An 18831-nucleotide genomic window follows, 5' to 3' on the forward strand; every position below is an offset into this window, starting at 1 on the left:
CGATTATTGAGCTGGAAATGTCATCACTTCAGGAATTCTGTGCCGTGTATTCTCCCTCCTAAATCTTTGCTTGGTCTCTCTGTGCACCTTTCAGATTTTGTGGCCGGTGTTCCAAAAGGACTCATGCTTTATGGATCGGTAAGAAAGCTCCATCATCACAGTTTTTGGCTTTCGTTTGGGTCCTTTTAGAATGGGAGACCTGGGCTGTAGACTTGGGACTGATGCAGGAAAATAAAAAGTTCGAAAGCAGCCGTACTGGTGTGATCACAGTGGGAATTATTTGTGCTGCGAATTCCATACCAGAGACTGTGCTTATATTAGAACCAATAAAAAAGATGTTCACCACATGTGGCTGCTGTCTTGCAGGTGTGTATTCTGAATGGTACAGATCTGAAGGCCATGATTAACTACACTGGCGAGCAGGTGAGTCTGAGAACTCCTCTATCTTCACCCCCTTTAAGAAATCTCCTCCATGCTTCACTCCCTTTGTGTTTTCTTTCCTCAACTCCTCCTGAGAGCTCTTAATTTGATGAGTCGGTTTAAGCAAAATTAATTTTCCTTTGCCTCTCGCTCTCTGTACTTGACTTCGGTCTCTTTCGTGGTTTGCTGTGAACCTCGGGTTTTTGGGGCGAGAACGTGCAGATGTAATTTTGTACAAATGAGTCTGGGAATAGAGAAGCACTGAGCTTGTTTGAACAATCACGATTTACTCAGCTGGATAAATAAAGACCAGGAGCGAATCTGTTGCAGTGCACGCTGCTTCTACAAGGTTCTTTACAACGTTCATGACAGAGCTGGAACAGACACAGAACCAAACTGGGGCCGACCTGTAAAACCCATCAGGCCTTTATGTTTCCTTCCAGCTTTGCTTTATTGTAGTAATGCAGAAAGCACGTCTGAAGATCACAGCACTGTGACTATTCTTTATGATGTTAATACCATTTCATTTGCTAAAGTCAAGGAAACCCCTTTATTTTCAGATGGGGTCATACTTCGGCTACGCTGTGGCAACGACTGACATCAACAGCGACGGGTGAGTCGGGTTTTCTCACCCTCTTTCTTTCTGAAACAACGAGTCGACTGAATCCAGATTGGATGCCACCAACAACTCATTACAGCTGGAACCATGTGTCCGATCCTAAATGAGTTTGTGGGATCTTCCTCTCTGTGGTTTCCAGGATGGCTGACCTGCTGGTGGGAGCTCCCATGTTCATGGTGCGGGGGTCTGACGGCCGGCTGGAGGAGACGGGCCGGGTCTACGTCTACCTGCAGCGTGGGCCCATGAGCCTGGAGCTGCAGCTGCCGCACATCACCGGCACCGAGGCGTTCGGGAGGTTCGGCAGCACCATCGCTCCACTGGGAGACCTGAACCAGGACGGTTTCAATGGTGAGGAGGACGAGGGACTGATTGAGTTTATGACATAAATCAAATTAGAATCATGATCCTTTAGATCTCTTATATAACTTCTTGCATGTGAAACCATTTTTACTCAAAGGAAATGGTCAACCTGATTTTGCCATTATTATTTTTCCACAGGAGAAAGATCCGAACAAAGATCTTTACATCTAAGACATGTGGTAGATCCATGAAATCTAAATTTAAAACTCTAATTCGTTTCCTGATCTTTTTGCGCTTTTGCAGACGTGGCCATTAGCTGTCCGTTTGGAGGGGACGACCGGCGGGGACTGGTCTACATCTTTAACGGCTACTCAGAAGGACTCAGGGATAAACCGTCTCAGGTGATCACCGGCCAGTGGGCTGCTGGAATGATTCCCGCCAGCTTTGGGTTCGCTCTCAGAGGAGCTAAGGACCTGGACATGAATGGATACCCTGGTGAGGGACTCAAGACGTCTTTAATTACAATCATAAACCTTTTTTACAATTTTTTTGATTGTACATTTCTAATTCTTTTCTTTTGTCTCCTCAGATCTCATCGTTGGAGCTTTCGGTGTCGATAAAGCAGTTCTCTACAGGTATGTTGATTGAAATATATGCTGTATGTTTATATGAATGGTTTAAACTAGACTTTACTGCCTCTCTACACTGAAAATTAACATTGTGCTTTCAAACTAGGATCTTAACTTAACCCTAACCCTAGAAACGGGAAAACAGCTAACCTGGGTTAAACAGCACCTTTAAATCCCATTATGATTTCTACCTGTTATCTATTATTGTTATTAATCTATTTAAAAACAGATGTGATGGGCTTCAGGATGAGAGCGTGGCATCAATCTATTCATCTCACCCTCAGGAAGCGAATTGACATGTTTCCCAAAATTCAGGAAATGCAGGAAATATTTAAATTAACACTGTGCTTCCAAACTAGGATCTTAACTTAGATTAGTTAGACTACAAACGGGAAAACAGCTCACCTGGTTTCAACAGCAGCTTTAAATCTCATTCTAATTTATACATGGTTTCTATTATTATTATTAATCTGTTTAAAAACAGATGTAATGGGCTTCTGGATGAGAGAGCATGGCATCAATCTGCTCATCTCACCCTCAGGAATCGAATCAACATGTTTCCCTAAATGTAGGGAAATGCAGGAAATATGGAAATTAAGACTGGGCTTCCAAACTAGGATCTTAACTTAGATTAGTTAGACTACAAACGGGAAAAAAGCTCACCTGGTTTTAACAGCAGCTTTAAATCTCATTCTAATTTATACATGGTTTATATTATTGTTATTAATCTATTTAAAAACTGATGTGAAGGGGTTCAGGATGAGAGAGCGTGGCATCAATCTGCTCATCTCACCCTCAGGAAGCGAATTGACATGTTTCCCAAAATTCAGGAAATGCAGGAAATATGGAAATCAACACTTTGACCACAGACTCTTCAACCCACATCCTGTCCGTTCCCCACAGATCTCGCCCCATAGTGAACACCAGTGCCTCTCTGACCGTCTACCCCACCATGATCAACCCCGAGGAGAAGAACTGCATCGTCACCAGCGGAAACACCAGCGTCCCTGTTTCCTGGTGAGTGGTTGCTACCCACCGCTCTGTATTTGTTTTATCCAACTGCAAAAAGATCAGCTCCCACCCCCCCCTCCCCCCAAAAAAATACACAAACACTGCTATCCTGGCAGGAAGCTCGGATAAGGAATATCCTTTCCATCCGCGGTCACGTTATTCGTTTGCTCTTATCTGACCTATTTTTCCAAAATGCTCTCATATCACAATGTTTCTGTTGAGGAGCGGAGAAGGAACCTGCTGAATGGAAGCATTGTCGGCCCTCGTGTCTTTTGGCGTTTTCCAAAATGTGCACAGTGTTCGATTCCAGGAGAGCGGAGAGGAAACAGATGACTGCTGCTCGCTGCTCAACATGGTTGACACTGTGCTCATGTGTCCGCTCCCCCCTCCTTCTCTAGATCCTGATCCATAAAGGAAACTCTTGTATACACATGTGTCTTGATTATGCTACGTTGCCTGGTGATGAGGAGTTTTTTTGGTGTGTGTGGGGGGGTGCAGGGAGAGCACTGGGGATAATGGGAGGGAGTTGAGTGTGGGTGGGGAGGGGCGGTGAGGTTTTTTTTTTCGGAGTTGCTTTGAATGAGATATTGTTTGGTGGTGGAACACAGCTGGGAAACATCAGGACACGTAGACTGTGTGAGCGTGCGCACACAGCTGTGCACAGACAGACCCACACAGGAGTACACAACCTTTCTACAACTACTCCAATGGAGTCCTTGTATTCTTTGTGTCTTTCTGTCTCGTTTTTTAAACTTCCCTTCCATGTCCTGGGTTCTTTTCCCGACACACTCCTGCTTTTGTTTTCCCAACTCTCCCAGTTTCTGCTACTTTACTAGTAAAAGGGACTAAAGGGATTGGGGGGGGGGGGGGTTGTTGCAGGCTTTTGGACAGTGTTGTGCAGGCTGATGTCATGGGAGCGAGCTACAGGCTCATGTAGACACAGCCATCCACTGGTCAGCACTGTAACCCGAGTCGTTGCCCAATTTCACCCTTTCTTAACTCTGCTATTCCTTTGTGTGCGTCGTGGTCGCCGGCTGGAAAACGGAGACGCGACGATTTATCGGCCTGGCTCGGAGAAAGCTCCCCGATGCCAGCGTGTCTCCGAGCGTTTGGCATTTTTTTTTGTCTTCATATTAATCATTGTATTCCCATTACGCCCCGGTGTCTTGTAACGTGAGCCATGTAAGGAGCTGACGCGAGAGAAGTAGAGCAGGAGAGAAAGTGGAGGGAGCAGGCGAGGGCGAGTGAGGTGTCTTCTGTTTGTTCTGAATCTCTGCCATCATGGAATATGCTTCTCTCATCATGTCCTTGTCCCCTCCGTCCAAAACAGTGTCAACCTGAGCTTCTGCATATCCGCTGATGGGAAGCACCTACCGGACGTTCTAGGTGAGCCGAGAAGTTTCCTGCATTTGCTCTTTATTACAAGTGAAGAAACATGTCAAATAATAGCAACACCGGTGAAAACACTGGTCATGTTTTTAAATCTACAAAGTTAAAGTGCTCTGGCAGCTGATGTGAGACTGAGTATCTACAGTGATCCACCTTAAGTGATCCAGCCTCTCGGTTTCTCTCTCTATCAACAATCCCCTGTTATCATCCCTGACTCCTTCCTCTGTAACAAACTGTTCTCTGTGTGATTATGTTAAAGTTACACTGTGAGTGCTCTGGGGGTATTTATGGAGGTCAGAGTATTTATGGGGGTCTTTTCTTTTCTTTTTTTTTTTAGAGCTGTCATTAGGGTTCTGCGGTACATTCATCACGGCCATGAATACTCATTTGTGTGTGTGTTATGTGTTCCAGATTTCCAGGTGGAGGTGCAGCTCGACAGTCACAAGCACAAGCAGAAAGGTGGCGTGAAGAGGGCTCTGTTCCTGGAGTCCCAGCTGCCCGTGCTGCAGAGGAGTGTGAGGGTTCGCCATGGCGAGCGTGTCTGCAACCACACAAAGATCTACCTACGGGTATGCCCCCTCTCTGGCTAATAAAAAGCCTCAATGAATGTGATTATATATGTGATGGAGCCTTGATTACAGTCATAATAAAATATATATCATATATAGGGTTGCAAAGGGGCGGAAAGTTTCCGGTAAATTTCCCGAAACTTTCCGGAAACTTTCCATGGGAAGTTAAGCCCGGGAATTTTGGGAATTTTGAAAAAAAAAAAAAAAATACGCAAATTAAACACTGAGCAATAAAAACATCATTCAAAACTCTATTTTAAAGATGTATGGAACGTTGAGTTTCAACCCTCCACTGTGCATTCTTCCATCACATGCACAGATAACTCCCAGCATCCTTCACTCTACAGCAGGGCTATTGAGGCCTGCTGTAGAGTGCAGGACTAGTCAGGTAAGTTTCAATGATATAACTGGGGAAAATATATTAGCAGCTGATTGAGGATTGTTCATCTGTTCATCTAGCCTATTTCCATTCATTTATCCATCAATTGTAAAATATTTTTACAGATGATTCCAATTGTTTCACTAACTATTTATATCTCTGGCATTGCATTAGTGTTTTTTTACAAACTTTTTTCTCATCTTATTCTACAGAACAATGCCACGTGCACTCTCTCATGTGTGGAGACATTTCACCCCATCCAATGTAGAAGGAAAGGCTGTGTACATTCGCAAATATTGTGCAAAGACCTATGTTAAGAATGACACAACGATGCAGAAGCATATAGTCAAGTGCCCAAAGTTTCCTCAGGGCTCAAATCAGCCTCTGACAAAACAAAATGTTTATACTTATGTCTGAATATGACAAGGTAAATACAGTTAGTATAAATTACCCACAACATTTCCAGTTTATTCACGTTAATTTCCGTTAATTCCCGTATATTCCTGTATATTCCCGTTAATTCCCATGGAAAGTTTGAATAATCCCAGAATTTTGCAACCCTAATCATATATATGGCTGTGGTTGTTTTCCTGGGAAAGTTTTGTTTTTCTTCAAACCCTAATTGGTGTTTCTTTGGCTGCAGGATGAGAAGGACTTCAGGGATAAGCTCTCCTCCATCTATGTGGCCTTGAACTTCAGTTTGGATCCGAGCGCCGCAGCCGACTCCCGCGGCCTGCGTCCCATCCTCAACTATCAGACCACACACGTCATCGAGCAGAAGGTACATTCCCTCCATCTTCCACCCAGCACGTTTTAACTGAACCCAGGAGTGATGCCCAGAGCTTGGATCAGCATATATATAGTGGAGCAGTGTTCCTCTGATAATGAACATGTGGTTCTTTGATTGCTCCGACTCACGCTCTCTGAGCCGATGATAAGAATATCCGCCACGTTGAGTAATGGCTTCTCACATCACCTGCCAGCGCCTCACCAGCTCCCTCCTGTCCCTGATGAAAGACTCAGTCTGTTCTTTCTAATCTGCATTCTGAACCACTCCACTGGGACCAGGGCCAGACTGTCTGGAAATCGGTTTCCAAAAATGAAAATGTGAGGCATATGTAGAGAGGAGTGTTTCCCTGTACCAGCCCTCTGACGGTACGTAGGTGAGTCCTTCCAGAGATCGGGGGGTTGATATTTCCAGGGTGGGGCACAGCCGGGCTATTTGCCCATCTGGTTGAGATCTTTTGGCAGTCGGCCGGGGCTCCTCAGGCGGCGAGTGGAGCTGGCTCAACATGTGGGCATCCTTTCAGCTGTGGCACAGCGTGCACCATATGTGAGCTCAGCCTCAGCCACCGGCTCAGAGCACTTTGGGAAACGGCAATCAGCAAAGTTTTCTCAAGATTTCTCTCAATCCCGGTCTCTTTCTATCTCACTCCTGCTGGATCAGAACTGAACCCGGCCCTCCATGCCCTTCAGAGATATTTACAGCTGTCGGGCCTCAGACAGATGTGGTTTGTCCGAGACCTTGAGATGAGCCCGAGCAAAAACATCAGCCTCAAATTGCCCAAAAAGGAGTGTGAGCAGGATGTGTGTGTGTGTAAAACAGGAGTGGGAGAAATGTCCCTGCTGCCAACACATTTCATTAATCTTCCTGTAGAATGTGTGAACGTATCAGAGCATAAACAGACCATTATACCACTGGCCTTGATCAGACGCATGGTGCCCTATTGATTTCCACATATGCTGTGAGAAAAATCTGCGGCCGGCCATGTAACATTTCAGCGGCTCTGCCAAGGTCTTACTCTCTCTCTCTAAGCTGCAGTGAGAATGAGATATGGTTTATGTGCTCGACACAGCCTCCTTCTCTCCTGATGCATTCCACATGTTCTTATGGAGAGTTATGATATTAATTGCCTCGATTCTCAGATCCTGAACGAAGAGATGTTGCAAAAAGCAGAAATGTTCTCAGTCCTTGTCACATCTTTTGGGAAATTTGAAATGTCTGAAACTGCCTCAAAGCCCCGATTGTTCTTAAAACAACAACATCCGACCAAATAAGTGTGACTCTGATTAATGGTCACACGCTTATTGGCAAGTGGACATGTTGATTCCACTGCCTGATGCTTGCCCTCTTTTTGTCACATGTCGATATCAGTGGTGATGTTGTTTCCTCGGCCTGTGCAGGCGCACGGACCCGGGTGCACATGTGGCCGTGTTCGCGTGGTGGTTTCCATGGTGTCCATAATTACAGCCCCCGGATGGCGTAATGACAAGGGGGGCGTTCGGCTCTCTTTAATCTCCTCCTCCATTTCTATTTATTATCCTCGTCGTCGTGAGCATCATCAAACTGTGACAGTCGCCCCCCCGCCCGCCGCTGCCGCTCTGCCACACGTTCAGCGGTCGATCCACTTATCCGCCAGTGTGTCTTTTCTCTTTCTTGTCTTTCCCCTCCACTGTAATCTCTCTCTGAGCCTCCACATCTGATTTCCAGGTCAACAGAGCTATCCTCTGTCTCAGAGAGTTCCTCCGGGATGCAGGCTTCCCCTCTCTCGTCCATATGATCATAGCCACGCCGCTGTGGTTTCGCTGGGGGGGGGTGTAGCGTGTGGTGGACGCGTGGTCTGCCACACGGCGCTGTGATGTGGGGACGCCGGCGAGCGCTGGCAGCTTCGGGCTCGGCTCAGTGAGTCCTCCGGCGAGTCGGACTCCGGGTCGGACGCCGTCCATCATCTCCTTCTCTAACATCTCGAGTGTGTTCAGCTGGTTCAGCGTTCAACGTGTCTGCGTCTGACCTGATGACCTCACCGGTTCTGTCACTGTCCCCCCCCCAGGCCATGACACTGTTCTGTGTGACGTGCAGAGAGGAGGATGAGTTGTAAATAAGAGGGAGTGCGGTGCAGGTGTGTGTTGTGTGTGGTTATCAGGAGGCCCCGGGGTTGGGAATGCATTAGTCATAGAACCACATGTCGCATCTTGCTGCACACATCCTGTTGTCACCATTAAACACACATCTGATTTATCTTTGTGTGTGTAATCCCTTTCACATGTGAATGGAGGCTGTTTTCAGGGTCCGCAGCCCCCTCTTAACTGTCGTATCCCCCCCCATTCCTTCTCCTATAGGCTCAGATTCTGTTGGACTGCGGAGAGGACAATATCTGTGTTCCTGATTTGAAGCTGTCAGTTCAAGGGTGAGTCTGTTCACTTCCTTATGTACTCCCTAAAAAACCCAGAGCACGTGATCACGGTGACCTCTTCACCTCTTCTACACCGATAGGGCCGTGGAACTTGCAAAAAGCATAAATACATCTGTGTTTGTTTGGTCTGATGCTTTGTTAAGTTTAGCGATGAAAACAGGAAGCAGCTCTGCTCCACAGGTTCCCTGACAAACAGTTATAGAGGAAAACACACAGAGAGATGAGAAGGGAAGGGTGTGTAAACTCTGACAGCCGAGTCCCGGCTCTGCCCGCCACACTTTGATTCAAGCAATCTGTTTGCATTTTTCTCAAAAAAATAACAGCCTCCCTGATACTCCCTTCTCTGCTCTGTCATTTCCATCTCACATTCCTATATTTATCTGCCATCTGCCCCCATTTCTCTCGATGTTTGTCTGATCCATCACACGTAGAATAACCTGCTGCGAGCGTTGCCTCTTCCCAGAGATTGGGACTCGTGCAGGTAAAATAAAAAACTGGATGTTTCCGTCTGCTCTGCATCAAATTATTGCAGCCCTAATAGTTTTTAGGGGAGCTGAGGGGATGGGCACGAGTTAATGGAATTTCAGTAAAAAAACGTATCCATCATTCCTGCACTGTTGATTCTTCTATTCCGCTGCCAAAGCACATAACCTTGCAGACCGAGCGTCCCTGTGGGAACCTTTAAGGTTTCGTGGTGTTTTCTAGTTTTTCGGCCTCTGTTTGGTTTAAAGAGTGCTCTGCCAGGGAGAATCAGACGAAGGTTGACTGTCGGTACGGCGGAGGATCAGCCTCAGAAATCCTCCCTCTCTCTCTCTCCACTCTCCTGCTTTGCTTCATGAGCTGTAATTAAAAGCGTCTGTGTGGTTGCTGCACATGGCGTTTCCCATTGTTCCGAGCAGAGAGAGGTGCAGAGAGCGAGAGCAGGAGAGAAAAGGGAGGTGTTGTTCAGTCCTGGATGACTTCATTCCCACATTGGAAAAAAAGTTTGGATTTAATTGGGGTAGCTTTGTGAAATGGATCCATTAGATAATTAGCACGGCTCTAAACAAAACAGTTAAAAAAGCCTGAGGATTATTACTTTCATTAACAGTTTATTGCCGACTGCGAATGCCAGCGCACACGGACAAAGAATGTCATTGTTTCCTCATCATACAGCAGATCCCTTGTTGTTCCTGATGCTGTTTAAACCTGGTGATTGGCCACATTAGTGATCAGCTCTCTCTCTGTCTGGCTCCTCAGCGACAGGAAGGAAGTCTACCTGGGCGACGACAACTCGCTGACCTTGACCTTTAACGCCAGGAACGAGGGCGAGGGAGGGGCTTACGAGGCCGAGCTGTACGTGGTGCTGCCTCCGGAAGCTGACTACAGCGGAATCGCTCGCAATAATGAGGTGAGTAGAACTGCAAACAGAGTGAAAAGCTACAACTCCCAGGTCGTATCTCGGGACTTTATGTTTCCCTGATGTGATTTTTCCACTGCTGTGGTTTGACTCTCGTGTTCTCTCGGTTCTCAGAGCCTGACGCAGCTCACCTGCAGCTACGAGACCGAGAACCAGACCCGATACCTCAGCTGCGATCTGGGAAACCCGATGAAGTCTGCTACCAGTGTAAGATCACTACTTCCTTATTGGTTTAAGGCCTGTATATATATATATTTTGATTTGATTTGTGGTCCGAGGCCCCATCGTGGTTTCCTGCCGTGTCGGAACAAGTCGTGTGTCATCCTCTCGCTGGGAGGGAACAACACAGGAAAAGTCTGTGTGTGTGTGTCAGGAAGTGTTGTGACACGAAACTACAGACGCCATCTGTGCCCTCAGCTCCCCGCAGCGTTTCCCTTTTTAATGACGGAGTCACGAGCTGGCATGCGTTTAATAGGTCTGTAAAGGAAGACTGTCAAAGACGTGTTAACTGGGGGAGACAGACAGATTTATCCCATTAAAAAGAAACTGGTTGTTGTCACATAATCGGCTCAGAATTTAGCATTATTCATCTTAATTGACTTGAACAGATTTAATTAATTAATTAATTAATTAAATGGAGACAACTAAAATAATAATGCAGAATTTTGGCGCCCACCAATACTCCTTCTGTGTCATAAACATCTTTTACAACCTACATAACCCACTCGAGGAAAGTGACAAAACGGAAAACTACTCATGGAAAATATTACTAAGACCTGTTTTTGATGATTATTAATAATGAAGGTCTGATCTTTGTCTTTGCAGCTGTGGGCGGGTCTGCGCTTCACGGTGCCGCGGCTGAAGGACACGTACAAAAACGTGCAGTTTGAGCTTCAGATCCGCAGGTACGACTTCACGTGAACCCCCGAGACACCAAGAGTTAATATGTGGATTCCGATCCAGCTGTCCTGACCTCTCATGGCTCTCATGAAGGTTGTGAGCTAATCAGAATCTCTTTGTTTTCACAGTAAAAATGAGAATAACTCCCACAGTGAGGTTGTCCCCTACAAGCTGGAGGTGGTCGTCCAGGCTGAGGTCATTCTGCAGGGGTGAGCTGAGGTTTCCGATTTCCTCGTTTGAACCCAGGGAACTTTATCGAGTCTCCCGGAGCCACTCGATACATGTTGTCACACCTCCTCTTCTCTTTCTTTCTTCAGTGTGTCTCGACCAGATAAGGTCTTCTTCCCGCCGGCCAACTGGAAGGTGACCAAGAGCTACGGGGCGGAGCAGGACGTGGGGCCCGCCATGGAACATATCTATGAGGTAATCAGCCAAAACTGTGCTGAGTCATTGGGTCTGAGCAGATCATATATACTGTGTTCGAAAAGTGACGCAATTCCCCAAGACAGCAGCGAAGGAAAACTAGTCCAGTGTGATTTATTCTCAGGCTGCGTCAAATCCACTTTCACCCTGGTGACGATAAGCAGCTCTGCTTTAGAACAGCCTATTGGTTGAGTAAAGGGATCTGTCAGATTTTAAAGTTTCAGCTCACATCCCTAACTTTATTTGACCTATTTCCAATTCCCCAGCTGGTGAACAACGGGCCCAGTCGGATCAGCCACACCCTCCTGGAGCTGCTCTGCCCACTCAGTGTCCAGGGCCACAACCTGCTCTACCCGCTGGAGTTCTCCACAGAAGGAAACATCAACTGCACCGCCGACAAGAACATGAACCACCTCGACCTCAAAGTGAGTAGAGACGTTTTCAGACGTTGAACAACCGGACAACCGGGGGTCTGGACTTTCTCCAGAGGGAGTTTCTCCTCAAAATCTCTCTTGACTTCTGTCTCGAAACTCTGGAGAAACTCTGGAGAAACTCTGGAGAAACTCTGGAGAAGCTCTGGAGAAAGCCCGGCTGCTCTCTGGAGTTTAACACGTTTCTAAAAGCAGCTTAATATGCAGATCTGCACAGATTCGCTCACCTCTCAGGGTTGAAATGAGGCAGAATCTGACAGCCGGTCGGCCTCCCACTGATTCCCAGTCAGACTTATGATTACCAGTTGGCTGGCTGCTGGGACCACACCCACCTCCTCCACCCGGCTCCACAGCCCCACCCAGGACACTTACCCTACCACCGCTTTGAAGCTACAGATCTTCCCTTTTGCTCCGCACAGCTTGATGAACACACTCACTGATCTTTGACAACCCGTGATCCCTCCCCCCCCCCCCCTTTACACCAAGGGGGTATCTTTAGGATTTTGTGGGCAGGGCCTCCAGTTGTTTGTGTTTACTTTTGAAGCTTGACAGATGTTGAGCAGGGGTCGTGAGGGGTCATCCGTCTTCGCTAATGTTTTTATTTTCCCCCTGGTGGATCGCTAAGTTCGGCGTTTCCACGGGAATCCATGCGTGGCCGGGCTCACATGCTTCTGATTAATGACCAAAAAAGCCTCAGGGTCACGCTAGCTTCAGGTCTCATATTGACAGAAAGTCGGGTGTGCTCCTCTGCCTGGTGTGTGTTGTCCTAATGGCTAACGTGTTTTTTTTCTAATGCACTCCTCTCTCTCTCTTTTAGCTCCAGCGCACGTCCACAGAAACTCCGATCCTGGCTCTGAAGGCCCCGGAGCACCGGGTGGAGCACCGGGTGGAGCGGAGGGACGTCCACCGGAACCAGCTCGCTCATCTGACCAACCTGGTGAGATGCTTACAAAAGAATGGTCCCAGTCTGTGAATAAAGCGTTAAAATAAATGGTGTCGGGGCCAAAAGGTGAAGGCTAATGCAATAGGCGACTGATTGGTGAGTTGAAAGTGAGGGAATAAGGAGCTTGAGTTTACACGTTAGGCTGAATGTGGTTAAGCTGTTAAAACCATTCCCACAGCCGGTGGAGACTCGGGAGTTAAACACAGACGCAGAAGGGTTGAAACGATTTTAATGCAGTTCCTTAAATCTGCAAATCTGGACCTGACATTAACCCCGCACCTCCATGAGGCCCCTGGGATTGGCTAATTAGGTTATGATGTCATTAAAAGGGAGGGGTCAAAGGGCACACAGGCCTTGTCCCTTTGTGGTGATTAACATTAAAGAGCCTTCAGTAGTGGTAGTGGTGGAGGAGAGGAGGAGACGCTCTGCTAGCTTCACAGACTGCTCTCTTGATTTTTTTGGCCCCTGGTGTTGTTGGGGCCCCCCCGGAGCCCTCGCAACACTGGGGCCATTGATCCGCCCACCTGCACGCCGCCGCTGCTGGCTCCGCCTCCGCCTGTGGATACCTGCCTCCACCAATGAACTCTTTGTCCGGGCGCCGGTCGCTCCTAACCGCGCTCGTTTGTCAAGCATGTCCACCGGCACGTTAGCATGAAGGAGCCCTTTCTCCTGCGTCCCCTGTGTCTGCACTTTTTGTTTTCTACGCTCAGCGGGACAAGACACCCCCCCCCGGTCAAAGTGTCTCCTGATTAAAGTGTGTTAGTGTTTTGCAATGCTTGGGTGATGCTGCCGGCCCAGAGGTCAGAGTATGAGAACTCAAATGACCTGATCAGGCTTTGAAGAGCTTAGCTTTGCAGGGAGAACAAAGACGTGTCTATGATGGACACTAACATGGACAAAATGATCACTGGGACACTTTTCAATTGCTGTTATTGTGCTGTCCTTGAGTTATTTTGAGATACTTTTGTTTTGGCCAGTGCTGTTTTAGAGCAAGTGATATCTTCTTTAGTGCTACGTGATTAAAGTTTTGTAAACTGTAAGTACTGCAGAGTTTTCCGGGCTGGGAAGAATATCGTCTCCCAGGTGTTTGTCCTGCAGCGGGACACATGTCTTTTTTTTTATCTTGTTCATTCATCCGGACCACGTGATGGACCACCTGCAGTAACACCTGCAGAGAATCTGCACCGAAAATCTGTTCATTAGCAAATGATTAACACATGTAACTGAAGCCGTGACAATTTATTAGAAAGTGTGAAACCCTCAAGTATTTATTTAGGGATTATCCAACATGTGTAACTGCATTATTACAGGATAGAAAGGATTAACAGCAGTCAAATATGTTTTGACACAAGCTGTCAGAGATGAGATGCTTGTTAATTGATTATGAAGATTAGTTAATGTGTATTAATCCTTTATAATTCCATTCTCTGCAACTATAACCTCTATATAAAGGATGCCCTATCAGACAGCGGTACCATATATTTTAGATAGTAAACTACTATATTTCCTGTTACTTTTAATTCGTGGGTTATATACAAAGTAAATGTACAAAGTTATAACTTTACTTTACTTTGCTGGCTTGTTTTACAGAATGATTTTCTATCAGTTGATCAGTTTCTTTTCGTGTGAACCTACACAGACTGTGTGCGTGCAGCAGCTGTGTCGTCAGGCCAGACTGGGATTTTAAGTAATTGTGGGAACAGCTTCCACCCCCCCGTCCCCCCCACCCCACCCCCCAGCTCCAGATCTTGACCACGTAATTCCACCAGGGAGGATATGTGGGTCTTTGGACTGAAGCATCTTTGGCACTGGACCATGTTCATGTCATTTCCACAGAAACCTCCGTGGCCCCCCCGGCCCTGGGGCATGGAGGAGGTCCACCAGGGAGAAGTGGACTGATATGCTCCCTGACTGTCTGAAGACCCTCATTAAGTCCGGCTAAGACTCCGCCTGGAGGAGCTGGGAGGGAACTCTCCCTCTCCCCCTCTCCTCCTCTCCTCTCCTCCTCTCCTCCTCCCAACTCGGTGTAATAAGTAAACTAATGCACTCCCGCAGGAAACCCTCTGAAACCTCTCTCAGTGTGGGGGTGGTCTGGCTCTGCAGCTCAATGTGTGCACGTTTTTTAAAAACCTTTTAAAACCCAACCGAGCTGCATTACGAGCACGTAATTAAGATTGTGTATTCTGCAGTCTTGAGAAAAACGGGCCGGTTTTAGTGGTCGGACAATAATGTGGAGAGTGGTGCATGTTGCATTTTTACAGTCTCATGACATTCCTTCAATCTAATTCGAAGCAGGCGTGGAAACGGGATCATAACATTGGACTCTTTGTTATATTTATTCGACCTGCAGCATTAACAGGGCTGTTATTTGTCCCTCAGACAGTTTTCTCTTGTGTTTCACCTACGTTTGATTCCTTTTTTGGACATTATCTTTGCAGAAGAATGCCTCAAAACACATTTATCATTTCGTTAACACTGTCCTAATGTCTTTGTTTCCACAGTCGTGCTCTAATGTGGAGTGCTGGTCGCTCCAGTGCAAAGTGGGACTCCTGGAGAAAGGGACCACTGCCATTGTCAAAGTGCGATCCCGCGTCTGGGCCGAGACCTTCGTGGAGGTTTGTGGGAGACGACTCTTTTTTGTTACACACACTCACAAGACATGTTCTGTTCATTAACACACAGTCACGGCAGAGGGAACCACCGCAGACTGTAGAGCAGTGTATTTTTTTTATGTCGTGGTTCAGTTAAAAACCCATTTTTCATTAGAGCATCCAAAACACTGAGAGTTAAAACCTCACATGTGCTGCTAGACGACACAAACGGCTGCGAGTCAGTGAGTGTGAGTCTCACACTCTGGTTTGTGTTGACGAGGAATCTGCATCAGTTTGAAGACGCTGCCAGTTCGCCTGCTCTCCCATATTGGCCTTAACAAATGGGATGACAGTTGCTAACTGAGCGTGATGATCGCTCCAGCCTGGCGGTGCAGACTGTAGTTTCTATCAGTTGACATCACCGCCTTCCTGCCATGTCCCAGCTACACACACATTATTTACCACCATGCATCCGCTAACACAAGGCATATGTGTGAAAGTATTGAAAATTCATTATCTGGTCGTCGCAGCTGCTCATGGGATCGGAATGCTGAGAGGATTTTCTCTCTGCTGGATGCATCCGGCCTCTGGCGCCATCTAGTGCACATGCATGCGTTTAGAATATGATGGAGTAACACTTGACATTTCGTCCTTCAGAGGCCTTACAAGCAGTATGTGCTGGAGTGCCTGGCCAGGTACAGTGTGGAGAAGATGCCCTACGCCATCCTTCCCAAAGTTGCACTCAGTGGACACAAAAAGGTAGGAAACATGTTTATTCATTCTATGGAGGTGTTTTCTTATTAATATTTGTTGGTTAAAGTGAGTTAACAGCAACCTGCGCCCTCCTCCTCAGGTGGTGACCCCCATCGTGTGGAACAAGCCGGACATCGAGAACTCAGTTCCTCTGTGGATCATCATCTTGGCCATTCTGGCTGGTTTGCTGCTTCTGGCGTTACTCATCTATGTTCTTTACAAGGTCGGTGCTGCCGAGAAACACAAGATGCTCTTTCAGTTTTTCTTTCCTTTAGAGCGTTATATAGAGCGTTTTGTGAAAGGTCCAGAAAGTTTAACAAGCGTAAAGTTCTTCTGCATCACTGTGAATCTATTTGACATCACTATGGTTAGTGAGTCGTGGCTGACATTTCCTATGGACATTGGGATTGGTTGATCAATCAGAGCAGACTGGGCTTAATTGGGAGGGGGCGGGGCTTAAAGAAACAGGAGCTAAATCTAAGTGATTCAGACAGAGGCTGATAAGAGGAGCTGCAGCAATGGATAGTCTGAGGAAAGTGATGTGTTTTCTGAACATTAGAGCGTGTAAACCTTAACAAGTAATAACCCAGATTAAAATGATGAACCAGTATATGAACATAATATGCATAATTATAGATATTGCCATCCTGTATACTCAGAGATGAATGTACAGTAATTGCATCAACCTGAGAGGGTCTGTGAATGTTTTAATTTTCTGCTTTTCTGAAATCATTGTCTCTTTGTTTTGCAGTTTGGCTTCTTCAAGCGATCTCTACCTTACGGCACGGCCATGGAGAAAGCACAGCTGAAACCTCAGGCCGCCTCCGAGGCCTAGAAGACTCCCATGACTCAGCAGAACCACAGAACCTGGCCGTGGGATTGCAGCAGACAGACACAATGGAACGTGGAGAGTGGATCAGGAAGCAGACCACTGAAACTCCACTGTGCTGCGCTAGAAAAAAAAAGACAAAAACGAAATCCAAAGATCTTCAAACCAAATGAATGTTTTTTTTAATTTATGTTTGAGGGCAGGTTGGGATTGTTAGCAAATAGGACTTGTCCTCAGTTCCTCGAGGCGAACATGAGAACGTCAGCCTGCAGATGCAACGAGATAGTTTCCTTTTGTGGACTCTTGTGACAGAGAGTTCAGTGATTCCTGTTAAACTGCTTTATTTTGGTGCTAAGGATGTGATGTGTTCACCGCCTCTGACAGGAAATGTCCTCGTGTAGCTTGTGGCAGCCGGGAGCTGTGAATGACTCCGCCTGCTGAGGCCTGACAGGATTCTTCTGATACGTCCAGAACATGTTCACATTCTTCTTTATTGGCAGAAGATCACGAAATAGGTTTCAGGCAAATGCAATACTTCAAACCCAAATGTCGAAAAAGCAAATCTGTCCGATAGCTTTGTTGAAAGATTCTTTTTTAGATAATATAAATCCTGACCTGTCTGAGATGTTCCCCTGGTTCCATCACAGGGAAAGCGGGTATTGAAAATGGATGAAATGATCTCTCTCTGCCTCAGGTCGGTGGACAGCGCTGGGTTGAGTTGGTTTTTTTTTTTGCACTCAAAGGAAATCTACTGATATATTTCCAGAAAAACACACCAGAGACTCACTGATTGACCTTCCTTTGAGTTCTGACTCCTACTGATCACTTTGTATGAAGCCTGTTTGTCGTCCCAGTGCTGGTCCTCGATGTTGTGTAGTCTACTGGGACGGGACTGGAACCACCGCGGACCTGTGGCACCTCGCGTTAGGCTTGAAGCAGTGTGGTGCTTCTGGCAAAAACTATTTGCCAAAGAATACACAATTTTCTTTCGCTGCCTTCACTCCTGCTCAGTTTGGGGGGGGGGGGGGGAGTCAATGACGGCGGCGTAAACGATGACTTGATCCAAAGACGTGACAATCAGCAGCGTTGTAGCCTCGACAGATCACAGCAGGATCGTCGCTCTGTGCGTGTGTGTTTGTGTGTGTGTGTGCCTGTGTGTGTGGGTGTGTGTGTGTGTGTGTGTGTGTGTGCGACTGTGAGTTACTGTATTTGTGATTTGTCTCTTTGAGTACCAGCTGCCTCCCGGGTTAGGAAGAGAAGCGGCTCGAGTCTCCCCACAAACCAAACGACTACAGGGACTGAACATTTCAATGCTTTGTGTTGGTTTCTTGTATTTGTCCTGTACATAGATGTTTTGTGCCTTACATGTAAATACTAAATGTCTGTGGGTGAGAGTTAGCGTTTGCGTGTGTTCACGTGTGAGTTCACGCACACATGCATTTGTGTGAATGGTGTATTTATGAATGTTTGTTTCCTGTATGAGTCGGTTAAACCTTTCCCACTGCCTGGGCCTGTTTATCCCTGCCGCCATTGTAGCTTGAGTTCATCCAGGTTAAGCATATTGAACAGTGATAATTACACTACACATCCAGGAGAATGACTTCTGATCAAATAAATGAAAGTTGAACCTTTTGACTTGACTTGTTTAACAGTGCAACATGAATTTAATCATTTATAACCTCACAATAAATAAATAAATCACAATAAGGCTGCCGTCCAGATGTTAGCATCCTCTTCTGGATGTGTGGCTCCTCTCACAAAGGGAAAACAGCTCGGCACTGGGAACTCTCTGTTTTCTGGAAGTGCAATATTTATATTCACTCTGTTTTTTTAAATTTTTAATATTACAGTGCTTTCTTTTGTTTTATGTTTCTGTTGTGGACTGACTTGTGAAAAACCAGAACGTTGTGTGTTCAAACATGTGATAAGCACATCGAGGTTTCTGGCTTTTCCCTTTCACTTGCTTTTCTCACTATGATTTTATTTTTTTTGGACTTGAGATGTTTTCACCACCTGCTGGACCACTTTCCAGATTTTTTATTTTTTTTTTAA

General features: G+C 46.4%; 1 protein-coding gene across 1 annotated transcript in view; it reads left to right on the forward strand.

The window, feature by feature from the left end:
* The window catches only part of itga5 (integrin, alpha 5 (fibronectin receptor, alpha polypeptide)), a 35634-nt gene extending 17857 nt beyond the window's left edge, over nt 1-17777 (forward strand). Inside the window, exons 9-30 of the mRNA XM_061074564.1 lie at nt 95-138; nt 367-423; nt 981-1033; nt 1179-1387; nt 1643-1834; nt 1929-1974; nt 2872-2985; nt 4310-4365; nt 4780-4937; nt 5960-6097; nt 8437-8504; nt 9750-9900; nt 10024-10116; nt 10735-10814; nt 10938-11018; nt 11127-11232; nt 11499-11657; nt 12481-12600; nt 15108-15221; nt 15855-15956; nt 16051-16173; nt 16702-17777. Of these exons, the coding sequence (XP_060930547.1) occupies nt 95-138; nt 367-423; nt 981-1033; nt 1179-1387; nt 1643-1834; nt 1929-1974; nt 2872-2985; nt 4310-4365; nt 4780-4937; nt 5960-6097; nt 8437-8504; nt 9750-9900; nt 10024-10116; nt 10735-10814; nt 10938-11018; nt 11127-11232; nt 11499-11657; nt 12481-12600; nt 15108-15221; nt 15855-15956; nt 16051-16173; nt 16702-16785 (2348 nt within the window). The 3' untranslated portion in view covers nt 16786-17777. The remainder of the gene's footprint in view (nt 1-94; nt 139-366; nt 424-980; nt 1034-1178; nt 1388-1642; nt 1835-1928; nt 1975-2871; nt 2986-4309; nt 4366-4779; nt 4938-5959; nt 6098-8436; nt 8505-9749; nt 9901-10023; nt 10117-10734; nt 10815-10937; nt 11019-11126; nt 11233-11498; nt 11658-12480; nt 12601-15107; nt 15222-15854; nt 15957-16050; nt 16174-16701) is intronic.
* The last annotated feature ends 1054 nt before the right edge of the window (nt 17778-18831 follow it).

The sequence above is a fragment of the Limanda limanda genome, chromosome 7, assembly GCF_963576545.1.
Source record: "Limanda limanda chromosome 7, fLimLim1.1, whole genome shotgun sequence".
In the NCBI taxonomy this organism is placed as follows: Eukaryota; Metazoa; Chordata; class Actinopteri; order Pleuronectiformes; family Pleuronectidae; genus Limanda; species Limanda limanda.